The sequence below is a fragment of the Microtus oregoni genome, unplaced genomic scaffold (genome assembly GCF_018167655.1).
Source record: "Microtus oregoni isolate MIOR12 unplaced genomic scaffold, Mior012 000015F_ref0000493, whole genome shotgun sequence".
NCBI lineage: Eukaryota > Metazoa > Chordata > Mammalia > Rodentia > Cricetidae > Microtus > Microtus oregoni.
In genome coordinates, this window is record NW_024543074.1 from 10,937,697 (window position 1) to 10,964,723 (window position 27,027).

Sequence of the window (27,027 nt, forward strand, 5' to 3'; positions counted from 1 at the left end):
CAGACTTTGCTTCCAGGAGATGGTAAAGATACAAAGACACACAACACCATGTATAGATTAAAGTTTATTTCCTCTGAGTCTCTGAGAAGTTGGCAGGGATATAAGGCGAAGTGGTAGTAGCTGCAGGGGCCTGAGCAGAGCTGGTGCCGGGAGGGGCTGGCATGGGCAGGAAGAAGAGATTGAAATATTCCGGTCCAAAAGCCAGTTAGTGAGTCTCCTTCATCTGTCTTTGGATTTTGTGTAGCATCTCCTGCATCCGCCGCAGCTGAAATAGGCACATACATCAAAACAAGGTGTTTGACAGGGAGAGCCTTACTGTATTGGAGATGTGTCCCCAGATTCTAATCCCTTGAGTCTGGGGCCTTGGTAGCCCTTATATATGACGGAAATGGCAGAACCACTCAGCATCCCACGTATATACCAGAGCCAGGGGTCTTTCTATCCCCAAGCCAAGGGCTACTGAGAATTATTGAACGGGACTTCCCAGGCTGGCAGCCACAGCATGGTGCTCTCACCTCTTCGTCTTTCTCTCGGATTAGCTTCTCAGTTTCTGGATCTGTCCCTGGTGGGACAGCAGGGATAGGGAAGTCAGTACCACTCTCTCTTGTCAGTTTGCTGAAGGGAGGGGGAAAGGAGGGTAGTAAGGTTGGGGGAACCCCAGCACCAACTTGAGTGAAGCCTGGGGCCTGTAGAGTAATAAGGGGAGGACTTGGGGTTCCCCTGGCCAGCTCTGTCCTGGCTGCCGGTCATACTTGCGATTCCGTTCCTTTACTACTAGGCGGGTCATGCTCTGGATGCACTGGGCCCTGTAGTTCTCATAGTGTGTCTCTCGGGTCACATCCTTCAGGTCCTGCATGTGGGTACGCACCAGCATTGTCCGCAACTTCACAAAGTCGCAGTGACCCGGGTTTTCCACTGTACAGCAAGGCTAGGAGTCAGTCCGGGTCACAGGTAAAGAAGAGCCCCTAAGGGCAAGGATACTCTGGTCACAAGCTCAGAGCTTTACCTTCTACTATGCCCCAAGGGTAGAGCCGGCCCCGAACTCTCCGCCCTCTGGCTTCTACCACAGTGTTGCTGCCAATCACTGCAAATGGGATGCTTTCCTAAAAGAAGTTATGGTTGCCGGTCAGCATCTGTGTTCTCACCTGTCCTTTCTTTCCACTTGTATCTTCTGCTGTGCTCTAAGAAGACAGGGTCCTCTTCCACCCCAACAGTCTCTCCTTATATAGACTTCTACTCCCCTCTTCTGCCCAGCAGAAACAAGGTAAGAAAGGGGGTGCCCTAGGGTGGCCCGACCTTTAGGGCTTGGTCCTGTAATTTGAAGTCCTCGTCCTCATCAGAATCACAGTCTGGGAACTGATAGATCTTGATTCCAAAGTGCTCAATCTCCTCCCGGATCTGGCAAACAGATGAGGGGGTCCACAGTTCTGGGTACCCCATCTTTCCTCGAAGCCCACCTGACTCCCTCCCTCCGTCAGCTCTCCTCACTTTGCATTTCTTTCGGTCCACTTCAGGAGGCGTCAGTGTATCTGCCTTAGCCAAGATAGGCACAATGTTGACCCGCTGATGCAGGGCCTTCATGAATTCAACATCCAATGGCCGGAGCCTAGGGAACAGGAATCTGTGACCACCTGCTAGTGGTAGCCCTGCCTGCGGTGCTCTCGGCCTGTTCCCTTAGCAGAACCCGGTGGTGCCAGGAGCCTCAGGCTCAGACCATACCCGTGGCCAAAGGGCGAGATGAAGTAGAGGCAGCAGTGCACCCGGTTGTCTTGGATGTTCTTGCGATTCAGGCCACTCTCATCTCGGAAATACTGCTCAAACTGCTGGTCGATGTATTCCGCTACAGGCTTCCAGCTGGGGCAAGGACAGACAAGGAGAGAAACTGTGGGAGTGGGGGCTGCCTGGTGAACCCTGGCTTGAGCCCTGGTTCACTCTTTCTCTACTACTCTTTCGGGGAATGACCTGGGGAGGATGGGAGTAGTTCATATCTTGATAGAAAATTAGACTGGTCACACAGGCAGTTCAATACATACTAGTTTGGTGGGAAAAGGGGGCTGAAGGGTGACCAGGCAAAGAAGTAAGAATTGCAAAGTGGCAGCAGGTGACTACCAGCTAGAAACCAGGGGTACCCTAAGTCAAGTTCACAGTCTGGCCTCAGAGCCTTTGCCTCTCCAAACCCCCTCGTCCTTACCCAAGACCCGGTTCTTCCATGCATGCTGCTTTGACGAGAGCAGCATGCATGGCTCTGCTGCACGCTGCAGCCATATGTATATCACCACACACGGTCGCTACACTCTGCAGCCATGTGTATCTCACTCCACACGGTCGCTACACTCTGCAGCCATGTGTATATCACCACACACGCTCGCTACACTCTGCAGCCATGTGTATATCACCACACACGGTCGCTACACTCTGCAGCCATGTGTATCTCACTCCACACGGTCGCTACACTCTGCAGCCATGTGTATATCACCACACACGGTCGCTACACTCTGCAGCCATGTGTATATCACCACACACGGTCGCTACACTCTGCAGCCATGTGTATATCACCACACACGGTCGCTACACTCTGCAGCCTTGTATATACCACTCCACACGGTCGCTGCACTCTGCAGCCTTGTATATATCACCACACATGGTCGCTACACTCTGCAGCCATGTGTATATCACCACATGGTCGCTACACTCTGCAGCCATGTGTATATCACCACACACGCTCGCTACACTCTGCAGCCTTGTATATATCACCACACATGGTCGCTACACTCTGCAGCCATGTGTATATCACCACACACGGTCGCTACACTCTGCAGCCATGTGTATATCACTCCACATGGTCGCTACACTCTGCAGCCATGTGTATATCACCACACACGGTCGCTACACTCTGCAGCCATGTGTATATCACCACACACGGTCGCTACACTCTGCAGCCTTGTATATACCACTCCACACGGTCGCTGCACTCTGCAGCCTTGTATATATCACCACACATGGTCGCTACACTCTGCAGCCATGTGTATATCACCACATGGTCGCTACACTCTGCAGCCATGTGTATATCACCACATGGTCGCTACACTCTGCAGCCATGTGTATATCACTCCACACGGTCAACCACCACGAAGCCATGTTGAATCCATCAACTTTGAATCCAGAGATTTCATTTGTCCCAGCAGACGATAATTGAGCTAAAGGAACACTGCCATCATGACATCATGGCACCTAGTGTTACATGTGCTGTCACGCATGTTAAACTACAGCACACAGAGAGCTGATGAGAGAACTCGGCTGGTAAGAGTGCTTGCCACTCAAACCTAGTGACCTGTGTTCAGTGCCAGGACACAAACACACACCATGCACACTGACAGTAAGTTTATAAAAAGTACAGCACACAAATCGATATCAGTAATCACAACTGGCTATCACTTGATTCACTATACTTTATGCTTTCTACTTATAAGAAATGTTTATTGTAGCTGGGCAGTGGTGGCGCACGCCTTTAATCCCAGCACTCGGGAGGCAGAGACAGAGACAGGCGGATCTCTGTGAGTTCGAGGCCAGCCTGGTCTACAAGAGCTAGTTCCAGGACAGGTCCCAAAGCTACAGAGAGAAACCCTGTCTTGAAAAGAGAGAGAGAGAGATGTTTATTGTAAAGCGATGGTTGTGTTATGCCGGCGGCAGCCTCGTCTGTCTTCTAGTCAGTCTATTGCCCTAGAGGGGCCATGTCCAGCAGCTGATCTATGACATCTGGGCCTGTGTTAGTACACTCTGTGATGTTCATACAATGATGAAATAAAATGATGTGTTTCTCAGAATCTGTCTCCTCCCCAGGTGAGTGTCCGTGCTGACAACTTCAGTTTTCAGGTCTTTTGCTCCTCTGCCGTCTGTTTAATCCCTGTTGCCATGATACCGACACTTTGAGCTCAGCACTCTCGTTTTTAAATCTCCTAAATTAAATCTGAATCCTCTGAAAGACTTGCTCCAGATTATTCTTTATCGCTAGAGCCCCTGGCTCTGTGACTCCTAGCTCAGTGTCGACAACTACACATGGCCGGACCCACTCATTTTTCATGTGATGGACACAGCTTGTTACGAAATGGCTCTCTCTGCTCCCCCACTACCACCAGGCTGTATGCATCTCAGGGATGAACATCATTCATATTTGCTCTGCATCCCTTAAAATGTCCACCTTGTAGGTTAACTATATTAGTGTCTATGGAAGTACACTATAAACAGGAAAGTACAATTATCTGGAACGATTATTATTGCAAGGGAATTCTTACTGAAATGGAAATTATTTATTAAAGTAAAAGGAGGTAAATTGATTGAAAGTGGTACCTGCTGGCTAGGCAGTAGTGGCGCACGCCTTTAATCCCAGCACTCGGGAAGCAGAGGCAGGCAGATCTCTGACTCTGAGGCCATCCTGGTTCCACGTTCCAAGAATGTTATATAGAGAAACCTTGTCTTGGGAAACCAAAACAAACAAAAAAAGTGGTACCTGCTACAGTAGAAACCAGGTACTAGTTGGGATTAGAATGTTGGGACATGCTGTCTGCTGAGATACACTGCTGGAATAGGAAGGGAAAGAGGATGGCAGCATAGCATCTTCTCAGTCCATCAGAAACATTGACAGAAACCACAAGCCCATGTATCACTAAATAGCACAGTGCTGTAGCAAGAATGTAAGAGATGGCCATCCAGCCAAGGCTTAGACAGAAGCTGATGATAAACCAGTTATCTGTGAGGATAGTTACATGTAGCAATAAGGCAGGTGTTGAGGGCTTAGACATGTCTGTGAGACAGTGATCTGGAGTGAGTATCATGGGTATACAGCCTGTGTAGTCACAGGAGTCTGCACTCAGGAAGACTACGCTTGGTCTGATGTTGTTCTTGTCATATTGAAATTCTTGTAATTATGAACAAGGGGACCCACAAATCCTGTTGCTGGCCCTGAAGTTACTATTGCTAAAATGCATAGGCAGCCGGGCAGTGGTGGCGCACACCTTTAATCCCAGCACTCAGGAGGCAGAGGCAGGCGGATCTCTGTGAGTTTGAGACCAGCCTGGTCTACAAGAGCTAGTGCCAGGACAGGCTCCAAAGCCACAAAGAAACCCTGTCTCAAAAAACAAAAAAACAAACAAACAAAGATATGCATAGGCATAATTCACGGCTATTTTCAGATCAAACAGATGATGTGGAAATGGCTGGTCTTTGTTGTTTGGGGTTTTGTTTTTTTTTTTTCTATTAGGAGATAATGCAACCAGTTTGCTCAAGATCATACAGTGCTGAATGCCAATCAAGATTTGTGCTCTTGGTGCTACTGCCTACTTTCTCCATCAAGCGCACTGCCCCTTTCCCCTACCTGCCCCTGTTCTCTTATGTGTGATCATTACCTAAGCAATCCTCCAGCTCATGAAAAAACAGGAGCTAAGGCGGGTGTGTATCCTGCCTGTGTCAAAACCACCTTCCTTTTGCTAGATAGTCGAAGGGTGCCTAAAATTCCTTCTTTTTCTTCTTCTTTCCACCCCTCCCTGTAACTCCTTCAGGTTTTTTGTTTGTTTGTTTGTTTGTTTTGAGGAAGTCGAGGGTAACACAGGTTGGCTACGTGGTTGGGACCAGCCTTCAGCTGGTCCAGCCTCCAGCTCCCAAGTCCTGAGATGGTAACAGTACACCGCTCTGCCACCTGGCAATCCCTTTGCTGTTCTTTTTTTTTTTTTAAGATTTATTTATTTATTATGTCTACAACATTCTGCCTCCATGTATGCCCACACACCAGAAGAGGGTGCCAGATCTCATTACAGATGGTTGTGAGCCACCATGTGGTTGCTGGGAATTGAACTCACGACCTCTGGAAGAGCAGCCAGTGCTCTTAACCACTGAGCCATGTCTCCAGCCCACCTTTGCTATTCTTTTCCTTTGCTCTTTTGCTTTTCTTTCCTTCACACCTCCCTCCATTTCCCCATAAACAAGATTTGTTTGCAGCATCTAAAGTAATTGCCGAGGAAAGGAAAGAAAGGAGGAATGGTGGTGTTTATGTTGGGCCTATACATTTGTATGGATGCCTGCTCCTCTGAGGCTTTTCACGTTATGTCCTTACATACATCATGAAACTCTATGCCAGAACTAGGAAGACTATGAAGACCCATCAGTCTGGGGCTGAGCACAGTAGTGCATGCTTGCAGTCCCAACACTTGAGAGGTCGATGCAAGAGAAGCACTGAGTTCAAGGCTAGCTTGAGTTACATAGTGAGTCCCAGGCTATACAACAAGAAACACTGTCAAAAAAAAAAAATCTAATCTCAGCACTTGGGAGGCAGACCTCTGAGGTTATGGCCAGCCTAGCCTACACAGTATGTCTGGCTCAAAAATAAATAAATAAGACCATCCATTCCAATCCTTTCTCTCTCACTTACAGAAGAGACAGCTGTCCAGTTAAAGGAATCCGGCTGTCCAGTAGGGTCACAGACCTCTCCCTCCTGGCAAATAGAACTCTGTCTGTGACCGAGTGTGACCTGTGTAGATGCAGGCGGTAAGTGGGTGGGACAGGAGCAGCTGGGGCTGTACTTGGTCAGACATACCACTCTGTGTTGTTGACTGCATCCCCAAAACCGGGAGTGTCCACAATGGTGAGCCGCAGCCTCACGCCCTTCTCTTCTATGTCCACTGCGTGCTTAGTAATCTCCACGGTTTGCGTGATCCGCTCTGGAGAAGAGGGAAACTGAGGCAAGGACAAGGGCATGGACCTGCCCAGCCAAAACAACCTGCCCACCCCAGCTAGTGTTCCAGCCCAGACTGCCTTCCTTTCCACCCCCAGGCGCCTGAAGGCCTGTTCCCTGGGAACCAGCAAAAAACACATTTCCCAACACAGGAAATGCCGGTGGCTGTTGGCTCTGGCCCCAGCCTCTTCTCTGCTCCAGGCTTTTTTCTTGGATTCCTGGAATCCTTTAGGGGTCAGACATTCATTCAGAGATCAGGATTCTGGTCCCTGCCCTGCTTCATCACCCAAATCTTTTTTTTCCCCCTGAGACAGGGTAGCCTTGACTGGCCTAGAACTCTCTTTCTCTGTAGATCAGGCTGGCCTCAAACTCATAATGATCCGCGTACCATGGCCTCCCGAGCACTGTGGGGCACCACACCCAGCACAGCACCCAGATCTTTAGAGAGCTGGCTGGTGAACTGCCAGGTCAGATACGTCTATGGAAAGAAGCCACACTGCTCTCTAGGAAGCAAGGCTTCCAGCATGCCAGGGAGTGCCCCATCTCCAGCACCTGTAGGGTTTTCAGCTTCCCTTCTCTTGCCTTACCTTCGGCACCTAGGAGTTTCCGATCCCTGTACAGGTCAGTGAGGAAGAGGCTGTTGACAAGAGTGGATTTGCCCAGGCCAGATTCTCCTGATGGAACAGAAGACAGAGACATCAAGTCAGAAGGGTAAGGCCCAGCTGATCAATATCTGGGGTGAACTGCTGTCTTGTCAATGGGAGAGAGCAACCAAAGCACAGTATTTCAGGACTGGGAGGAAGCGTGGTCAGCTATCACAGTGAGTGAAGTCGAGAGACTGCCCACGGTAGCAAGGGAAGGGAACCCTAGAAAACCATCAGTCAGATGCATCGCTCCCATCCCCTCTCCCCCCCAAATCTGAACACTTTGCCCATACTTTGCATGAGTTTACAGAAAAGGGCACAGCCAGTTATGGCTTGCCCCTTCTCTCCCTGTGTGCTCTTCAGACACACACATCAGTTCCTCCTGAAACACCCCTTGCCTGACCCAGCCTTGCCCCTTCCTACCTGCCACCATGAGTGTGAAGTCAAAGCCTTTCTTCACCGACTTCCTATGGACTTGATTGGGGAGGGTTGCAAAGCCCACATACTCCTTGTCATCCTGGTAGACAGGAAGATATATTGCACAGGGTTAGAAGCAGCTCCCATCCCCAGCCTTCCTCATCTCTTCCGGGTCTTTGCCCTATCCTTTGAGCTTCCAGCTGAGGCCACAAGCCAGTCAGTCTCTGCTGTGACTTCGAGTATGCAATGCCTTCAAGGCAGAAGCCTTAGAGGTGGGGCTGATCCTGGACAGAACGGCCCTACAGACATATTTGATGCTTGTGCGCAGACCCACACACCTACCCCGGGCTCTCTTTGTGTCCCCCCTGGGTCTTTCTGCACCCTCCCACTAAATGGCATAGGCAGGGCTGGAGTCTCTACCTCAGAGGAATCATAAGGATCAAGCTTGCCCCATGGGCTGCGGGGCCTGGAAGAAGGGCTGAGAGGGGCTGGGGCACAGATGTACTGCTGGCTCTCAGAGGGCTCAGGCCACAAAGTGGCTCTATACTCCAGGTCATCATCACAGAGCTCTGGGCTCCGGGGCCTTGGCTCCAAAATTTGGGGCCTGGACACCCTGGTCTTGGCCTCCGATGGGTGGCAGGGCTCGCTTCCTGGGAAATCCTTCACAAACTTGCTCAGTTCGGCATCATCACTGCTGTCCTCCAGGAAACGCTTGATCTGGGGGTGCAGGAGAGGAGGTGGGAGTGACAGGAGGGAGCAGGATGGGAAGATTGAGGCACGGCAGAAGGTGAAAAGGAAAGAAGGAAAGTACTGTGGTTAGAAGGGAGAGAAACAGCAGCCAAGCCAGAGGAAGTGCTCATGCCTATCCCCCCTCACACCTACCTGCTCCCTAGCCTCCCCAAGCCCAGAGATGGGAAAGAGCCTCAGAGTCCAGCCTACAAAGCCCTGTCCTAGCAGCTTATCACGGATGCCGCCATTTCTGGAGGTCTGCCTTAGCCAGGGGCCCACGGCTGTCCCAAAGAAAGGCAAAGGAATCAAACTAACGAGAGCGGGGGAGGAGCAGGGGCCTAAGACCTGAGTGTGTTGCTCAGGAGGAGCGTAGTATCAGGAAGGGGCAAGGACACTGGCAGGCAGGGTGGGGAGAGGGGTCTTTATCCTCCAGGCAAGTAAAACGCCAGGCCAGCAGCGGGTTGAGTGTCTCCGTCACTGCTGGTCAGGGATCTGGGGCCTAGGTGCATATTCTACTACAGGGGCTTGTTTTCCAGGCTTGCTGTCTAAGACTTAGGGTCACTGACCCTACTCTTAAATCTAAGTGCTGATCGGCACCCAAATTTGACCCTAAACCCCAGAATCAGAGAGTAACCATTTTCCCCAATGAATGCTAAATATGAAACCAGCCAGGTGAGAGAGGATAAGAAAACACTGAAAAGCTTTGGGAGGGTTAAAACGTGACTAGACTTCTTGCTTCAAAATGTACCATAGACCGGGAGGGACCCCTTAGTTGCCTCTTTGCCCATTTTCCCTGAATGCAGCAATACGGGAAGGTTACAGCCTCATCAATGCCCCGCAGATTTGGGGTGCTGATAGAATGGGCTGACCTCTCTGCAGAAGCCCGTTCCACCATCATCACGGAAGATGAGTGGTTTCCCCGACTCTTGCCCTTAGTCCCCCGGAACTAAGCTTCCCAAGTGTTTCCCCTCTCCTTTTGGGGTCAGCATTCTTTGTGGGGTGCCTGGCAGTGCTGGGCTCATCTCTGCCTCACAACACCCACGTGCCACCCCCAGACAATGGACAAGGGCCAGCTGCAGAGGCTGAGTCACCCTCTGGGGGTTGGCCAAGCCAGTGGGGCTACCCTGGACCACTGTGAAGTCTCAGCCAGAGGAGAGATAAGATGGCCACAGTCTTCCTACAGAGCCCCATTTTACGGAGGTCAGAAGTGAGAGAGACAGACATGCACACTGCCAGGTTTTTGCTAAGAAGAGATAGAGAAAGGGAGGTTGGGGGAAATGTCCGGTATGACTCAGGTTCCTACACCTGGGTTGGCTTGGGCATGAGGGAGGAAACTGGAACTAGCATGTGAGCCTTAGTGCCCCCAAGAGGCTGTGCAGAGCCAAGCCGACTCTACAGGCTTCTCTCGCCCATTATATCCGAGGTCCAATGAGGTGACCATACAGCCCAGTTCATCCTTGTTGGTCTAGCATAAGGACTAATTTTTGCCCCTTTCACTCTCAAGAGCGGCCCAGCTCGGCCAAGTTAATTATGCCACAGCACAGAAAGGACGGAGCAGGTCTCGTTGTGTGGCAGCTAACGAGTCTGGGGAATTCCAGAAAATCTCCCAGCACCAGCCCTCAGTGACCCAGAAGTCGATCTGGGGGTCCTGCTAAGCATTTGAGAAAGGACTGTGCTCTCTCAGGGACACAGAACAGAAGGACAGTAAGGGAGGAAGATGGGGACGCAGTGATGGAAAACCCAAGCCCGCAGTCTTCCAGCAGAGCTACCAGGATCCTGGCACCACCATCTTCCCTGCCAGACCTGATTTTACATCAGCATGGGAGAAGCTAAAGGGCTCCAGACAAGGAGCTTAAGACACCAGGATCTTTGCCCGTCTGTCTATCTACTTTCCCCGGCTTTGCCAGGGACCAAACCATTTTCCAGCTCTGAGCTTCTATGCCAGTCAAGGAAAATTGGAAGACCAGTTAGGTCTACTCATTTCCCCAAGCACCATCTTACCCCGGCTTCAGTCCCATCCTCAGAGACAGAGTTCCCTTGCCATCCCAGTGAATGGTCCATGTCCCACACTTCAGACCCCTGTCAGCAAGCTCTGGGTCTAACTGAGTCTCCAGGCAAAGGTCCTCAAACAGAAACAGCCTTGCCCTGATGCTCTTGTTGTCATCTGCCTTCCTGGCTTCTTCCTCCCCCTTTTTCTTTGACCCTACTCTGTCTCTGGCAGGGGTCAAAAAAGCCTGTGGAATGTTCTTCTCCACCCCCTCTTCCCCTCCCCTTTCCTGGGCTCCCACCCTCCAAGGACAGCTCAGCTGCAGCAGGATCACTGGGTTCCTCTGCAGTCCCCTCCTCCTCTGATTGGCTGTCCCATGATGCCTGCCTGCTTCCTATCCTGGTGGACACAGCACCAACCTCCCACAAGCCTGCAGCATGAGCTTGATCCACTTAGCCTCTCTGTTAACCCCTAAGGACACTGGAGCCTGCCTGAGGACTAGGAGGTATCCTAAGGTGACCTAACCCATCAGGACTTGGGGACAGCCATCCAAGGAACCTATCTCCAAAGATTCCAATCCCTTAAACCTCTCTTACCTTCACTTGAAGCAACACAAAAGGGGGCGGGGGGATGCACAATAATCCCTTGAGTACAGGTTCTCTGGGAATGGTCCCACACTTCTTCCCAAGTGTCCCTTTGTTTTCCCTACCAGAAGAAGCTGTTGTCCCACTGTCCAGAAAAACTGCCACCAGATTTCTCTACAGGAACCCCAGCCACAAATGAGTCTTTGCTCCATGGACTGTAGCCATCCAAAGATACATGCCCTCTGGACTCGGGAATACCTAACCTACGACCTCATCTAGTCCACAGAATCTCTAGGATGCTTGGTATCTGCGGAACATGGGTTCAAATCAAAGGAGACTGAAATCCCAGAGGCGTCAGAGCAGCCATTTACACAGAAGAGCAATTGGGGTCTTAGCAGGGAGGTACAGATGGAGCATTCCACTGGGAGTTCGGAGCAGAGATTCCCTCTGCAAGCCTGAATAGTGCCCCAGTTTTAGGGCTTAAATGTTCTTGCCTTTTTTTTTTTTGCCCCCAAGACTGCTCGAAAATGAAAGGACTCCCAGGTAACAAATACGTCTAGCAAATTTGAAGATGGGGGAGGGGGTGGAGATCTCAAGTCTCAGAATAGTCATTAAAACTGTCCTGTCACTATTCTTTCCACTTCCTGGGGCACTTCAGCTGGGGTCTCCCTGCTGATTTCCAAAGAAGTAAGGATACTGACCTCCATTGGCAAGATGCAACACAGCGGAGTGTGGCCTGACACGAACCAGTCAGCCCAAGCACTTGACTGGTTATGAGGGCAGAGGCCTGAGACTGGACATCTGGGTAGTGTTGGGGTATCTTTAGTTAGGAAAGAGCAGGGTGGCCTTGGCCAAGAGGAAAGCCCAAAGACCTCAATTGAACTGAACTTAGTGTGTGGCAGAAAAGGCCCCCTGGTTCCTGCTGGGCTTAGCACTGGGGATAATCAGTGCTTCCCCAGGCTTCTGTCTTGGAACAATCAGCCTGTCCATCTCCCATGTGGGAAGAAGGTGGCGGACTAGGACAAAGACAAGCACTATTTGGCCTCTCCCAGGGACCCCTTTGGAGTAGGTCATAGGGTCACTAATACTTCCTGGCCAAAACTTGGGCCTCTGCCTAGACACAGCTTGAGAGACAAGCGCCCAAAAGGTTGGCCTCTCTAGACCTGAGGAGCTTCTGGTTCCACAGGGCCCAGAGTTCCCTTTTGGCAGCCGCTCCCAGCCAACATCCTGCCCTGTGAGCTGATCACCATTCGCCTCCTGCTGTAAACAGCTTGTGCCTCTCCATGCAGAAGGCCAAGTCTGGAAGAAGAGGATGGTGTGTGGCCTGGAAGCCCTGGCACTCATACACTATGTTTCTGACAGGATCTGGTAACAACAGCAGAGGAGCTGGTATCCTCAGAGCCAAGGGTGAAAACTTTTATCTGGGGTTACAGCTTCTTTTCTCACAGGCAGGTGGCAGGAATGAGTCCCCCCCCCACTCTACATCCCAGCCCCCACACACTGCAGAGAGACCTAGTTGCAGGGAGAAGGTAGATGGAGCAGGAGGAATGTTTCCCAGTGTTCTGGGTTCTGGTCAGGGAGGCAAAAGAATACAGCTGGTCACGGCCCTTCATGATAGTGGACTGGGCTCTCTTCCTTTCTGAGGAAGGTTCAGGGGATGTGGATCACGTCTGCCACCATCCCTTTCAGTGAGACTGGCAGTGTTGATGGACTTCCTCTATGTTTTCCGAAGGAAGTTGTTGCTGGTTTCTGCACCAGGGGTAGGTGAACGAGGAAGGGTCATCCAGGTAACACAGCTGATTCCGACAAGGGCGGATACTTATCCCCCCCCCCCCCCCCACCACCATCTTCGTCAGCGCTGTCCTCTCTAGCACCAGAGGCAGGCGCTTCCTACCAGAACTGACCTATACCTTCTAGGACCTTGGGCAGCACGCTGGGGGTCGCGGCCGGCTCAAAGGAGTCCCTCTCAGAAGGAATAACTTGAGAGCGACGACACGGCGCTCAGCGCCAGCAGTGCCTAGTCTGAACCCGGCGCCGGGGACAGTACCTCCCGCCCTGCCCAGCCAGGGCTGCAGCACCGTGCGTCCCCTCGGAGCCGCCCGGGAATGGCAGGCCCTGCGTTTCCTGCTGCCCGATCTCCTTACCATGGTTGCAGCCCGAGCCGGGCCGGCTCCGCCTGGACAGCGCCCCAGCAACCCGCGGTGGAAGCTGCGCGCCGACCTCTTTGCACCGCGGGCCCCCACTAGCCTTGCTGAGTGCGGTCCTCTGGTGGCGGGGTGGGGCGGGGCTAGTCGGGTCCGGGGCGGGGCCTGCACCTCTGCAGCCGCGGTGGGTGCCTGCGTTGAGCTCCTCCAGAAGCCCATGGCTGCACAAGGCAGCTGTATTTTGTAGAATGGTCTCTCCGGGCAGTGCTGCACCGTGGGAACTTGATTCAGTCCCCACAGAAAAATAAACCACTCCACCTGGCATCCCTGGAAGATGCTGCCTTTGCACAGGGAGGGCGAGTTGTGGCGAGAGTTGGAGAGAAAGCATTAGTTACCCCCGAAGATTCAGCAAGAAACATCCAAGTTAGTCGCTGCTCATACCCACACCACACCTTCTAAGAGGTAAACGTCAGACATTCCCCACCTCCACTCAAGCTGCGAAAGGACACAGGTTAGTGGCAGGCTCCTTTTTGTTCAAGATCCCAGATTAAAGATTAAAGAGGATTCGTTGCATAAATTATCAGGGATCGGGCAGAATGGCTTTCAGAGGGAAGGGGAGCCTTGCCCGGAGCAAAGCAGAGTGTGAACGGGCCTCTAGAAAAGCCGGCCAAGCATAACCCAGTGGAGCAGCCCTTCCTCCCCGACAGGCAGGCAGAATGGGGTGGGCCGATGCTGCAGCAGCTTTAGGAGCATTAGAAGGTCAGAAGGGTCAGAGCAGCAGCTAGCCAAAGGGAGATGCTTAGAAATGGATTTCCTGAGTTAAGTAAGGTCTGAACCGGCCAGGCTCCTGTGGAAGTTTCCAGAAGCCTTCCTTATCCTGACGCCCAAAAGCCCTTCCCCAAGGGTAGGTTAACTGACTGGCCCCTGCCTCAATCTGCTTCAGACAAAGCTGAGCCCCTCAGCCATAACCCACTCCCAGTACTGGTGCCAGCAGGCTGAGGAAAAGCCTTTCTAGTTAGGAGACTAGGCAACTCACTTCACCTCTCAAGGTCTCAGTTTTCACCCCAAAACATAAGGGGGGGAAACTAGATGGTTTCTAAGTTTTTGACTGGTCCTTCTGGGTTCTCAAGGTGGACGTGGTGTTGAAGGAGAGTATGCAGTGCGCTTCTGTAGGCCTTAGAGCAGTGGTTCTCAACCTTCCCAATGCTATGACCCTTTAATACAGAGCCTCATGTTGTGGTGACCCCAACCATAAGATTATTTTGCTAGTACTGGAAAGTGATGACGCACTCAGGAGACAGAGGCAGGAGAATCTCTGAGTTCCAGGCCTGCCTGGTCTGCAGAGTGAGTTCCCAGGTCAGTCACGGTACACAGAGAAACCCTATCTTACAAAACAAACAAAAAAAATTCAGTACTTCATAACTGTAATTTTACTACTATTATGAATCATAATGTAAATATTTGATATGCAACTCCAAAGGGGTCACGATCCACAGGCTGAGGACCACTGCCATGGAGGGCAACAAGAACAATGGAGAACTGGGCGGTGGTGGCGCACACCTTCAATCCCAGAACTCAGGAGGCAGAGGTCAGCCTGGTCTACAGAGGGAGTTCCAAGACAGGCTCCAAAGCTACACAGAGAAACCCTGTCTTGAAACAAAACAAAACAGAAAATAATAAAGGGCAAGTCTGGCCATGAAGAGACTGAGAAAGAGCCAAAGGGACATGGTAGGGACCTGCGGCTCGGCTTCACAGAGGGGCCCTCTGAAGATATGAATAGGTTCCCGACAAAGGCCTGAGGTAGACAGGAGGTCTCAAGCTGCAGCCAGAAAAACAAAAACATAAAAGGGAAACCCCAGTGCTGTTTGAAGTCTCCTGATGCAGCAGCAGCTGCTGCTGTAAGATCTGAGTCTCAACCTTAGGCCACACACAGCCCCAGGCCACTAGCACACCTGTAAGATACCTGTCAGTCTCTCTGGTCATGTAGGTAGGAGTGGGGGAAAGTCTCTAGCGAAGAAAGCAGACCCTGGACTGGAGGAGAGGATACAGCTCAGTCTGTAAAGCACTTGTGGCGCAAGCGTGAAGACCTGAGTTCCACCAGAGTCCACATAAAAAGCTGAGTGTGGTGGCAAACTGTAATCCTAACACAGGTGGACCTCTGAAGCTCACTGGCCAGCCAGCCTAACCTAACTGGTAAGTTCCAGGTCTCAGTGAGAGATCTTGTCTGGAAAAATAATGACAATGACAGAGAGGATGGCTGTCCTGAGGGACAACACCCAAGGCAAATTCTGGCCTGGCTTCTGCTGGTACACACGCATCTGTGCATACATGCATATAAACACATCTGAAAAGGAGGAGGGAGTGGCAGGCCTCCCCAAAGTCTTGTTTTCCTTTATTATCAAATCCACCAGACTCTAGCCCTAACCCACTCTTAAGTGTGAACTCTCTCAAAAGGCAGCTCAGCTAACTTACCTTTGGCTACGGCTGGACCTGCAGCTTAGGCTCCAGAGCCCTAAATGTCTTGAGGCATATTGGTGCCAGCTTGCCTTGAGAAAGGCCCCAAGAGAAGCCTTAGACCATAAAATTCAGATCCACGCCAAGAAGCATGGGTCTTGATGGCACACATTCCCTTTCTCACTATGGCACTTTAACATAGGGGGAGAGTTAACAGCTGAAGGCAGGCTAAGCCATTCCGCTCCCGCAGGCCTGTATGCCAACCCTGTAGCATTCAAAGCACTCTGTGAGAACGTGGCCTCAGCATACTTCCCTTGATCTTCCTGGGCCTCTGTTTCTCTCGCTGAAGGAAAATGGATCCTCCCCACAATTTCTAGCTTTTTCTCTGTATTGATCAGGGCCGGATCCATGTGTGGTCAGCAACATAGCCCGGATCCAGCTGCTCTTGCATAAAGCACCCCCAGGAGTCAGATGGCTTGGCCAACCTTGCCTTAACACCATACAGCTCACAGAACTCCCCAGAAAACAGCCAGAGGGGTAAGCAGCATTGACACCCTTGACCAAAGTACAGTTTCCTGGGCACCGCTAGCATGGGGAGCCAAACATGGGGGGACAGACACATAGCTCAGCACAGAGGACCACGTCACTCCCCGAGAAGCTCAAACCAGCAAGTACCGCTCTAGCCTGCTCCCCCAAGTCCTCTACAGAAAACTTCATGGTGTCTTCTACTTTGTCTCTTCTACCCATTATGAATGCAGGTTGCACATGGCACAGCAGCTTAGTAAGGCTGTGTGGGGGCCAAGCTAGAACCTAAGGTCAGGTCCAGGATAAAGAATGATGCCCACAGGAAGTCAGGGTTTCAGATCTGTGTGATAAGCAAAGGCCACTACTGCCTCTCAGCAGCTGTTTCCCATGTGTGGTCCAAGATCTAATTGTGTTTCCCTTCCACCACAAATGAATGACTTACTGATGATATTATAGCACCAAATTTGGGAGCACCAAAGAGCTGGAGTGTGTGTGAGTGTGTGTGTGTGTGTGTGTGTGTGTGTGTCTTTCAAGGAAACCTCAGTAGGTCTGTAAAGAATAGGAAACAAAACTTAAGCCCACCTACCAGACCAGCCACTGCCTCGCGTTCCTGGGGCAGGCCTGAGATGTGGGTGGCAAGGTTGGGATCATTTTGTTTCTTGGTACCTGTTATGTGGCTCCATGCAGAGAGCAACTCTGACGTTAGCAAGGTGCTCGAAGCCAACCATTTCAACAAGGTAAGAATTTCCAGCTCCTGCTCAGCACCCAGGAGTTCCAAGTGGGAAGGGCCTTGCATGCCTTCTGATGTCATTGCTCTCTGAATGGTCTGACCCTTCCAAGAGGCCCTTTCTGTCTCCCTAGCCTCTTTAAATACCTCCCATGGTCCCAAGGTCACTGATTCTACTGCCCTGTGGTCTTTAGGAACTAATTTACCAAGGTTTTTGTCATACTGAGACAAGGTATTCCTCCCACCCTGGTATTTCCTAAATGTTTTAGTGCTATTAGATTGGCTGACTCCGTTCATTAGACCTTGTTTGTCCTTGCATGGCCACACCCTTTCAAGTGACCTGCCGGTGTGGTGTACCAAACTCTCCCAAATTAAGCAAAAGCCCCTTGGGGGCTGGAGGAGGGTGTCTTCTGTTGCAACCTCTGCTGACTTCTATCCAGGGACCAGAGAAGATGTGTTGTGATGGTAACCCAGGGCCCTGCCCCCGGGAGCTGGCCAATCAAAATGGACTGACTAAAATAATGCATGAATTAGTTTTCCATTCTGATTTTAGTGCCCAGACAAGCCTTGAGGCTCTATACGTCATTGACCCATCACTTGTCCTTCATTCTGTCTGCTCTCCAGCACAGGCTACCTCTCAGCCTCATGCAAAGACACAAATGTGCCCCCAGCAATACAACCCCCTTCACAGTTCTTGACATCTCTAAAATGCCGAGAAGTTATTTTACAGGAAGATGCAGCCACAGAAGAATAACTATACCGCACAGTGGAATCTCAGAATGGGATGTTCCTTAATGTTCTCGGCTTTGACAAACAAAGCCCAGACGCTCAGTTCCTTCATCTGTGAAGTAGAGAAAAAGAGTCTACTCCACAGTTTGCTATAAATATTTAGTAACATGATATGGTAAAAATCACTAAAGTGAATAGCAGCTATTATATCTGCAATTGAGGACATTATCAACACCCAGCCAGCTGCTGCCAACTGTGGCTATTTCAAATGTTTTCCCTCCAAAGGATTAAGATTGTCCATGTGTGGTGGAATAGAGAGAGGGGAGAAGAGAATACCAGAGTAGTGACTTAGAGATACGCTGCAGCCACCGGTGGGACCAGCTTTTCAGGTCTTGGCCTTAGACCAACTAACCCAAATTCCCAAGAAAAGCTACTACAGACACTCTCTGGGCTTAGCTGACTTTGACAATGGTGGGTGTGCCAAGGGAGAGATCTGGCCTCTCCAGGCCCAGTCTTGGAGTTGGAGCTTCTCTCTGGAACTAAGAGGCGTTACTCACATTCTGTTCCCCTCCCCCAAGCCTTTGTCCAGCCTTGAGGGGCAGCTGTCTTGCTGCCCCCCTCCCAGCAGCTGAACCAAAGGCAGCTGAGCAGGGGGTGAAGGGATCTGGCCATTTCTGCTGCTCGTGATAGTGGCCTTCTGGCTGAACAGCTGTCAGGGTGGCTTCTGGGTTAAAGATTTTTCTTCGTCTTTCAGGTAGTACCCTGCCCCTGAAGCCAATGTCCCTAACCTAAGACCATTGTTTTCCCCCTTAACTAAAACCGCCACCTCAAACATGGCTAAAATATTCTAACAGAAAGAACAGGCAGTGGAGTCCAGTCAGGAAAGCGGTTAGCTCTTCAAGGTCCACTTGTGGGAGTGGAGCGGTCTGGAGATATACCTCAATGGTTAAGAGCACTGACTGCTCTTCCAGAGGGCCCAGGCACAAATATGGTACACTGTCATACATCCAGGCAAAATACCATACACATAAGGAAACAAAAAAGAAAAACATGTATTAGGAAGTCCAAAACGTATGTGCCTGCGTGGGATTATTTTGACAACAAAAACTAAGACGTTTAGCTTCGGTTCCACGATCAAAGCCAAGAAGGAATCACATTCTCCTGACCTCATTACAATAGGCTTAAGAGTCAGCTGCCTGGGTCTCAGGGTGAAGCTAGGCTCCATCCCTCAACTCCTCATCTCCAGAGGTTAGCGGTGGGGTCAAGCACTTAGTGGAAAAGCAGGACTTTTGGTAAAAAGCCCTATGAGCTGGGCAACCTAACCTGGATTAGCAAGTCATGGCCAGAAGTCCCCAGCTGTTCATCCCACGTCAGAGCTGGCCACCCATGGCAGCTGATAAGGAGCAAGGTGGCATCCAAGAGGGTAAGAAGCTGGGGGGGGGTGCCAGGCTGCTGTATGAGCCTGCTGAGCTTTCCTGCCTCACTTTCACCCCCACTGCGCTATGATGTCAACTAGCCTCTATGCAGAGCAGGAGGAATGGGCAAGGTGAGGAAGTGAGTTCCCAGGATTCCTTTCAAGTAGTTTCCACTCTAGGCTTCTGTTTGCACCTTCGTGAAGGTAGACACTCCCGGGTTCCTGAGAGACTTGGGCTTTCCTCTGTAAACAGAATGCCTCAGAGAAGGACATCCCCAGGGTTCAGAAGTCACAGGAGTCTGACCACCTGTCCTTCAAGGCTCAAATGATGTGTCATCCTGAAGACATTTCCAGTCTGCCTGGAGTACCCCTGGAGGCCTCCTCTGGTTCCTGCCCTCATTTCCAGAGTCAGTTTCTTGCATAATTGATAGATTCAGCAGGGAGGAAACCGCCTCGTCTTCTGATAGCCTAAGAAGGCACATACAGAGGCTAGCTAGTAAGGTGGGGATCCTGTAGACACGCGATCTTGGGGCTGAAGTAGCCCTGTCCATCAGAGCCATTGCTGCCCCTCTGATTAAGAGCTGCATTCTTGCTGGGCGGAGGTGGCGCGCGCCTTTAATCCCAGCACTCAGGAGGCAGAGGCAGGCGGATCTCTATGAGTTTGAGGCCAGCCTGGTCTACAGAGCGAGTTCCAGGACAGTTAGGGTTGTTAACCCTGTTTTGAAAAACAACAACAACAACAACAACAGCAACAAAAGCTGCATTATTTTCAGGAACTCCACAAGCCAGAGGAGAAGGCAGTTTCCCTGGCCCACTGAAGGCCTAACAGAACCTCTTGTTGAGATTCTGCTAACAGACACACATTAGGATGTCCCCCTCGGTCTAGTCCAGTCTTCTCTGAGGAGACTCCACCTCTACTATCCCAATCCAAGGATGAGCTGCATCTCTCAACTCCACTCCTTAGACAAAAGGAGACGGACAGAGACATGGGCTGAATCTGGTGTCGTCTGTAGCTGTGGACCCAGAGGAGCTTACGAAGCTCAGTAACAAATAATGTCTTTCAAGAGCCAGCCCCTGGGGTCACGCCACTGGAGAATTCCTGCTGGGAATGGAATCTGAAACAGTTTCTATGGTCAGGCCATTCCCAAACCAGAGGAACCAGAGTCCTCACACAGCAGGACCATAGTCTCCATCCTGGGCCTGCCTGAGAGTTGTGTAGCCCAAAAGGACAGGTTGAGAAAGCTGGCTTTTCATGGAGACTGCTTTGCCCAACTCTATCCAAACCTTCCTTCTGGAGAACTAGGGAAGACCGACGGCCCAGCTGCCTGAGGACCTTGTCTCCCCAGCTTCTGGGGAGCAGCTCTGCTGCTGAACAGGGCTGAAGAGCTGTAATTATCCAGACAGGGCAAGAGCTATTTTGGGAAGATGTCATTCTGCTGCCGAGGCTTTTGACTTCCTAAACTAAAGCTCGATGCACACGAAAAGGGACGAGGCTGGGGGGGATGGAAGGAAGCCTGCTCAAGTCACAGGCATCAGATTTTGAACCAAAGAAAACAGTACGCCTTCCCAAAGGTATAAATTTGTATTATGCTATCTTCCTCTGACATTGGAAAGGAGGGTGAAACTACCCTCTACTTACCTCCTCCCGATTCCCCATCTCCTAAGCCCCTCCAAGAGCATTCATTCCGCTGTTGATTGGGTATTTGAGCACAGCCTAGTGCGCAGTATTATTTTTTCCTGTCCATGTCTTATCTCCCCATTCGTGCAGTTAGTATGTCAAAGCAAAGAACTGGTGTGTGTGTGTGTGTGTGTGTGTGTGTGTGTGTGTGTGTGTTAGTGCCTAGCGAATGTCACACATCTGATTAGAAAACTGTCTATGGAATGAAGGAGCGGGCGGGACCGGAGGAAACAGAAGAGAGGGACTTATTGCTTTGCTTGGAAATAGTCTCTAAAAGTGGCTGCTCCCACCTACAGCTGAGCTTAGGCCCGAGGCTGGATAAGAACTCATAGCAGAGGGGGTGGTAGCTGCATTCCCGGACACCTCCCCTTCAGCTCTTCTGTTACCTGAGCTCTGCTGTCCCCACTCTGTTTCCACGTGAAGTCAACGGTTCCCCGTGGGTCAGGCAGCCGTGGAGGAGACTTTGCTAGGCTTCGGGTAGAAAATAAATGCGGCCAAGGAAAGAACGGCGGCAGAAAGAGCTGTGGCCATCTTATCCAACGTGGGACGAGAAGAGCAAAAGCACCGAAGGGGACAGCAAATGCAGCGCACAATCAGGAGGCTGCCAAATTTAGGACACAGGGCTGCCGAGAACGGAGCCCACTTTATGTTTCTCCGACTGGAGGACTCAAACAGTGTGTAACCCAGAAAAGCGACCCCCTTCCGAAGTGCCCTAGGCAGGAGAGGGAAGAGCCAGATGGGGAATGACCTAGACCATAGCTGCCCCATTTCCCACAGAGCCCTGGGCAAAAGCTCTATTCTTTCTCTTCAAAGCTGCAACTTTAGCTCGTCTAACACTTTGGTACAAATATCCCTGGGTGCAACACAGTGCCCTTTTGTGCACTCGACAGCCTACCCAGCCACATACTGCACTTCTGTCTCCTTGCATGCCCCCTTCCATCAGACGACAGGAGTAGGAATTCCTTGAGGGCTGGGGACCCTGGACTGTAAGTTACCTCCCAGAGGGATTCTTACCTCCTCATCTGTCATAACAAAGAAGTGGAAGCCAGGCATTTCCAGGGATGGGCAGCAAATGGAATTCAGAAAGTGTCAACATGAGGGGAAAAAAGAGAGTGTTACTAAAGATGTCAGGTTGATATGGGTATAACCCGGGCCCACGCCCCTTCCCGGGGTCCCAAATGTCCTGAACAGCAGTGGCACCCTGAGAAGGGCTTTACATCTAAAGCCGCTCACACGGGCCAGACCCTCCAAAGGGGAGGCGGATTCAGGATTGCAGTGCTTTCGTAAGACTCTCTCCTCCCCAGGAACGCCAACCAGAGCCTGGCCTCTGTCCCATTAATAGCATAGGAAGCTTATCAAGCCATAATTCTTTCTGATTCTTTTTTGAGACAGGGTTTCTCTATGAAATAGTCCTGGCTGTCCTGGAACTAGCTCTGTAGGCCAGGCTGGCCTTGAACTCACAGAGATCGACTTCTGCCTCCCGAGAGCTGGGATTAAAAATGTGTGCCACCACTACCACCTGACCATGCCATAATTCTTACTGCAAGAGTCTCTGTTACCAAGATACACTCTTCCAAGTGTGATCCTCACTCCCACTCCCACGCCACCAGTGGCCGAGCATAAAAAGGAATAAAAGGACCCGAAGGATGCCAGTGGTTCCAGAGGTGAACGCAAGACCTACTGGTGTGGGGAGGGGAAGGGCGAGCAGAGTCAGAGATCCTCTCAGGGCAACAAGTGGAGACAGGACGTGAAGAGAGTTCTGAACCCTTGACCAGTGCCACTGTGGACTCAGCTTCAAAGCGGATAGTTTGTTTTGGTGACTTCTCTTTAAAACACATGACAGGGGGCTGGAGAGATGGCTCAGTTGTTAAGAGCACTGGCTGCTCTTGCGGAAGAACCAGATTCAATTCCCAGCACCCACATAGCAGCTCACAACTGTCTGTGACTCCAGTTCCAGGGGATCTGATGCCCTCTTCTGGCCTTCATGGGCACAGAGCTACATGCAGGCAAAACACCTTATATACATCAAATAAATTAAATCTTAAAAGGGGTGACAGAAGCTGGGGGTGGTGGAACTTTGGAGGCAGGTAGATCTCTATGTATTTAAGGCCATCCTGGTCTACATAGCCAGGTCAAGTCCAGTCAAGGATTCATAACAAGATCTTGTCTCAAAAATGAACAACCCCTCCAACATATGATAGATGAGATTAAGTTTAAGGACCACAGGGCTTATGTTGTTCTCCGTCCCAGAACTGAGTTTTCGTGAGAGCTCACTGTGGAAGATGAGAAAGGTTCACATTCCCAAAGGGCTGACTAATAACCAACTGAAGGTCTAAAACCCGAGTCACTTACTTTAAAAGACCCAGCGGTACAACAGACATGGAGGTCACCCTCTCGCCTGCCTTGCCACCCTCCAAACCCCCCACACAAGAAGGGGAACACAGACCTTTCAGCCACCAGAGGATCCGGTTGTACATCTCCTCAGAGACATCTGAAAGAAACAAAACCTTGCTTTTTCCTGCCCGTGGAATGTCACCACCCCTCCCTCCATTACCCAAGTCTCCAGGTCTCCACCAGAAAGTCCTCTTTGCCCCTGGCCTCTTCCAGGGGCTCTCCTCCCACCACTGTCCCTGTCCCATCTTTACGGCCTCTCTGGGAACTTTAACGCTAACCCCCTCCAAGAAGCCCGAGCCCCAGCCCATGTGTTCCCTACCTACTCTACTTTAAAACCAGGACATTAACGCAGGGCTCTTACTGTTTTTAACAGCCCCTACTAGCCCGCGCCCTGCCTCAGTTCTTTATATACGCTCTGAGGCCTCCACGTCTGACCCTGCCAGCCATTCTACCTTCCATGGCAGAGTTAAGCGGCATTGACTGTTGGAGGTCATGTTCAACTCCAGCTTTAACCACTCGCACTGATGTCACTAGCGTGGAGCTCAGAGAAGCTGGCAGCCAAGGCATGGAGTACTGAGCTCAAAAATAGAAGCAGCTTGGCAGTAGCAGGAAGGCAGCCTTGGGGCCCAGGATGACGAGGGGGTGCTTTCAGGCCTATCCCAACGTCCCATTTCACTACGTGTGGGCTGCCCCCGGACCGCTTGCTGCTGCACGTACCCAGAAAGAAAGCATTGAAACCTTGAATGGGGTGTTTGCTGGTGTGCTTCGGGGTCTTCGGCACGTCTAACAATGGGACTCGGTGTAAAGACTCCTTTGGTGACGGCGGCAGGCTTCCTCTTTCTCTCTGGAACATCAGGTCCTCACAGAAAAGGTTTGAGTCCATTTCAAAAAAAGACTCTAAAGGGTCTAGGGGAGGAGGGGACGTAGGTTCAAAATCAAATATTGATGGCTGGCTTGGGGGCGTTTCAACTTTAGGATTCAGTAAGGCCCACCATGAGCAACCAGGCCCATACCTAGGTAAGGACCTCGGGGGCAAAGGCCGAGGGGTCAACTCCAGTTCTGCATGGATGGAGGGCTTTGGCGACAGATCTGTATACAGGGGAGATTTATAGTGTCCTTCAGATACTGCTCGGGTTGTCACACGATGAGGTGCCTGTACTGGCTGTTTTCCTGAGGAGATGGTCACCTTGCGTCCAACCTCACGGTCTCGGGTTGGAGACTTCACGGTGGGTTCTATTTCTGATATTAAAACCTTTGAGCAGGGCTTGGTCTCCACATAGACTGTACGATCTGAACGCAAAGGAACTCGGGGTGCCCCATCTAAATCTCTGAGGACAGAGAGTTTGAGGCCTGCTGATGCTTTCACGTTCTTTTGCTTAGGTTCTGAGAGAATTGAGCTGGGAGGAGCAGTTTCTGATTCCTGGGGAGGGCTCTTTCTAACGACTGTCTGATGGTCACTGGTGCCACGACTGCCATGCTCTGAGACATTTCTGGCAGATTTGACCTCAACAGTAGTCCTTCGGGGGGGCTCTGTTTGTATAGCTTCATCCTTTGGATGAGCTGAAACCCTACGGGGTACTTTAACCCCCTGGGGGTTCTGGACCTTGGAGGGTGGGTCCTCTTCCTTCTCACTTACAAAACTCAAGTGGCGGTATTTGGCATCAGAAGCCAAAGAGGAATGGTAGCCAACCTCACGGCCTGGCTTGTTCTCGTATCTTCTGGTTGATTCTTCCCTCATTGGGCTGACATTCCGACGCCCTCCTGAGAGATGGGAAGATAGTGTCTGCACTGACTGGTTCTTTCGATGAGGAGAGCGAGGGCGGGATGTCTCTGTTCTTGGTCGGGTCTCAGTTCCCCTTGAAGTGGAGACTGTAGAGGGGCCAGGCCCTGGCTGTGGGGACATAGAGCGAGGATAGTCTGCCACTGAACAGTGAGTGGTGAGAGTTGCAGCTTCGGATCTTCTCGGGGAAGGGCTCGAGGAGACAGCAGGGCCTCGCTGGCTTGAGGAAACATAACCATGGCCCCGCTGAGGAGTGGAGGTAGTCACCTCAGCCCCTCTGTGTGATGAAACCGCTACCTTGGTCCCACTTTTATTTGTCTTCACCACATGATAGACTGTGGCCTTCTGGGTAGATGCCATGTTTTATCAGCTGGCTTGTTTTCAGGATCCTGATAGAACATGAGTATTTATCTTCACTGTTTTCAGGGCGGCTGTTCTTGGGTCCCGCATAAACGTGGCTGCTGTTCTGAGTGTCTTAAACAGTTCTTTACAATCTGCCTGATGATGTCACAAAGGAAAGAGCTTTCTATTAAACATCGCGTGTTGCAGTTACAATTCTTCATAGAATTTCAGTCCACAGAAGAAAACTGAACCTGGCTGTGGACTGGATGCTCAACCTTTGGCCAAGGGCTTAAAAAAATCGGGATTTCCTTGTATACAGGGAAGGCTTTGGCATTTTCCTTATTCTTCCTGGCTTCTAGGAATTCTCAGGGACTCGTCTAGAAATCAGTCAGAATATCGTGTGAAGTCAGTCACTCAGGTCAACCTAACAAGGTACTTTTCGTGATGTACACAGTTACTCCAATTTTGTTTGAAACTGTTACAACTGAATTAAAAAACAAATAGCTCCAGCCTTATCCAAATTTCTTGAATAATGTTTTTGCTTGAGTCCAGGGTCAAAACCTAGGTTACTCAAATCATACGTTTTTATATTATTCAAGGAGCATGTAGTATCATATGTAAAGATCTGGAGTTAATTTGGTTTTGATCATAAATGACTGGACCTGATTCTTAGTTTCAGTCTGGAAACTACTGCCTGGCTCCTGAGTATCACACAATAAACATTAATGTTCCTTCTCACTAATAATCTTGTTAGCTATCAGATAATCATCCTCTCCTCTCCCCCCCCCCCCCCCGGTCTCTCTCTCTCTCTCTGTCTCTGTAACCCAGGCTGAGCTTGAACTCTTTCTGTAGGATCACATATATATGTATGTATTTTTTAGCTTTGGCGCCTGTCCTGGAACTCACTCTTTAGTCCAGGCTGGCCTCGAACTCACAGAGATCCACCTGCCTCTGCTTCCCAAGTGCTGGGATTAAAGGTGTGCGCCACCACCACCTGGCTTTTTGACCTTATACTTCTGATTTCCAGTACTCCTGCTTCTACCTCTCAAGGAGTAGGACTATAGGCATGTGCTACCACACCCAGTTTATGCACTGTTGATCATACAAGGCCTCATGTATGTTAGGCAAGGTATCCACTAAGCTATATTCCAACGTTCTTTTAAAAATTAAAAAAAATTATTTTTTAAGCTATGTATATGTTCATGTAAGTGCTGGTGCCCCCAAAACTAGAGGTGCTGGATCATTATGAGCCACCTGATGTGTGTGCTGGAAGCAAACTCAAGCCCTCTGCAAGAACAGGATGCCTCTTAGCTGCTAGTCATCTTCTCGGCCTCTTCCTCTTTGGAGACAGGTTCTCACTAAAAGGCCAGGTTGGCCTCAAACTTGCAATCCTCCCACCTCAGCTTCTCAGGCTGTAGGAGTTACAGGCAGGTTCACCTGCCTTCTCGATTTTTCTTACTCGAAGAGTGTTTTTCCCATTTCAGTGACCATTGTGGATAAAAAAGAAATGGTCCCCCCCCCTTTTTTTACATTCTTTTTTGACACTGAAATGACCATGTACAACCTTCTTCTTCTTTTTTTTTTTTTTTTTTGGTTTTTCGAGACAGGGTTTCTCTGTGGTTTTGGAGCCTGTCCTGGAACTAGCTCTTATAGACCAGGCTGGTCTCGACATATACAACCTTCTATCACTGACTCAAAGATCAGGTGGTTTTTGAGACAGAATCGTACTGTGTTGCACAAGTGGCTCCTAACTCA

The 27,027-nt window shown here is 50.6% G+C and overlaps 1 protein-coding gene across 6 annotated transcripts; it reads right to left on the minus strand.

Annotated features, from left to right (window-relative positions):
• Positions 1-52: 52 nt before the first annotated feature.
• On the minus strand, positions 53-25,290 carry Septin4 (septin 4). Of its 6 annotated transcripts, XM_041664567.1 has the most exons (14): positions 23,868-25,290; positions 23,203-23,247; positions 21,771-21,778; positions 8,206-8,502; positions 7,792-7,885; positions 7,312-7,398; positions 6,587-6,710; positions 1,720-1,854; positions 1,489-1,606; positions 1,297-1,398; positions 1,007-1,103; positions 753-915; positions 516-562; positions 53-265 (listed from the first exon to the last, which is right to left on the minus strand). In XM_041664567.1, the coding sequence occupies exons 1-13, from the start codon at positions 25,288-25,290 to the stop codon at positions 544-546; spliced, it is 2,712 nt and encodes a 903-aa protein (XP_041520501.1). In that variant the 3' UTR covers positions 53-265; positions 516-543. The 6 variants fall into 6 exon arrangements, with proteins under 6 accessions (XP_041520501.1, XP_041520503.1, XP_041520502.1 ...); XM_041664569.1 differs by lacking the exons at positions 21,771-21,778; positions 23,203-23,247; positions 23,868-25,290 and adding an exon at positions 10,516-10,693; XM_041664568.1 differs by lacking the exons at positions 21,771-21,778; positions 23,203-23,247; positions 23,868-25,290 and adding an exon at positions 10,516-10,691 and having other exon boundaries at positions 516-615.
• Between the last annotated feature and the right edge of the window lie 1,737 nt (positions 25,291-27,027).

What these genes read in the sequence shown, in the direction of transcription:
- Septin4 (XM_041664567.1), bottom strand. Translation starts at nt 25,290, where the DNA reads ATGGCATCTACCCAGAAGGCCACAGTCTATCATGTGGTGAAGACAAAT. An exon ending in CTTCACACTCATGGTGGCAG is followed by an intron (nt 7,399 to 7,791) that starts GTAGGAAGGGGC and finishes CTGTTCCATCAG; the next exon opens with GAGAATCTGGCCTGGGCAAA. An exon ending in GAAACTCCTAGGTGCCGAAG is followed by an intron (nt 6,711 to 7,311) that starts GTAAGGCAAGAG and finishes CCTCTTCTCCAG; the next exon opens with AGCGGATCACGCAAACCGTG.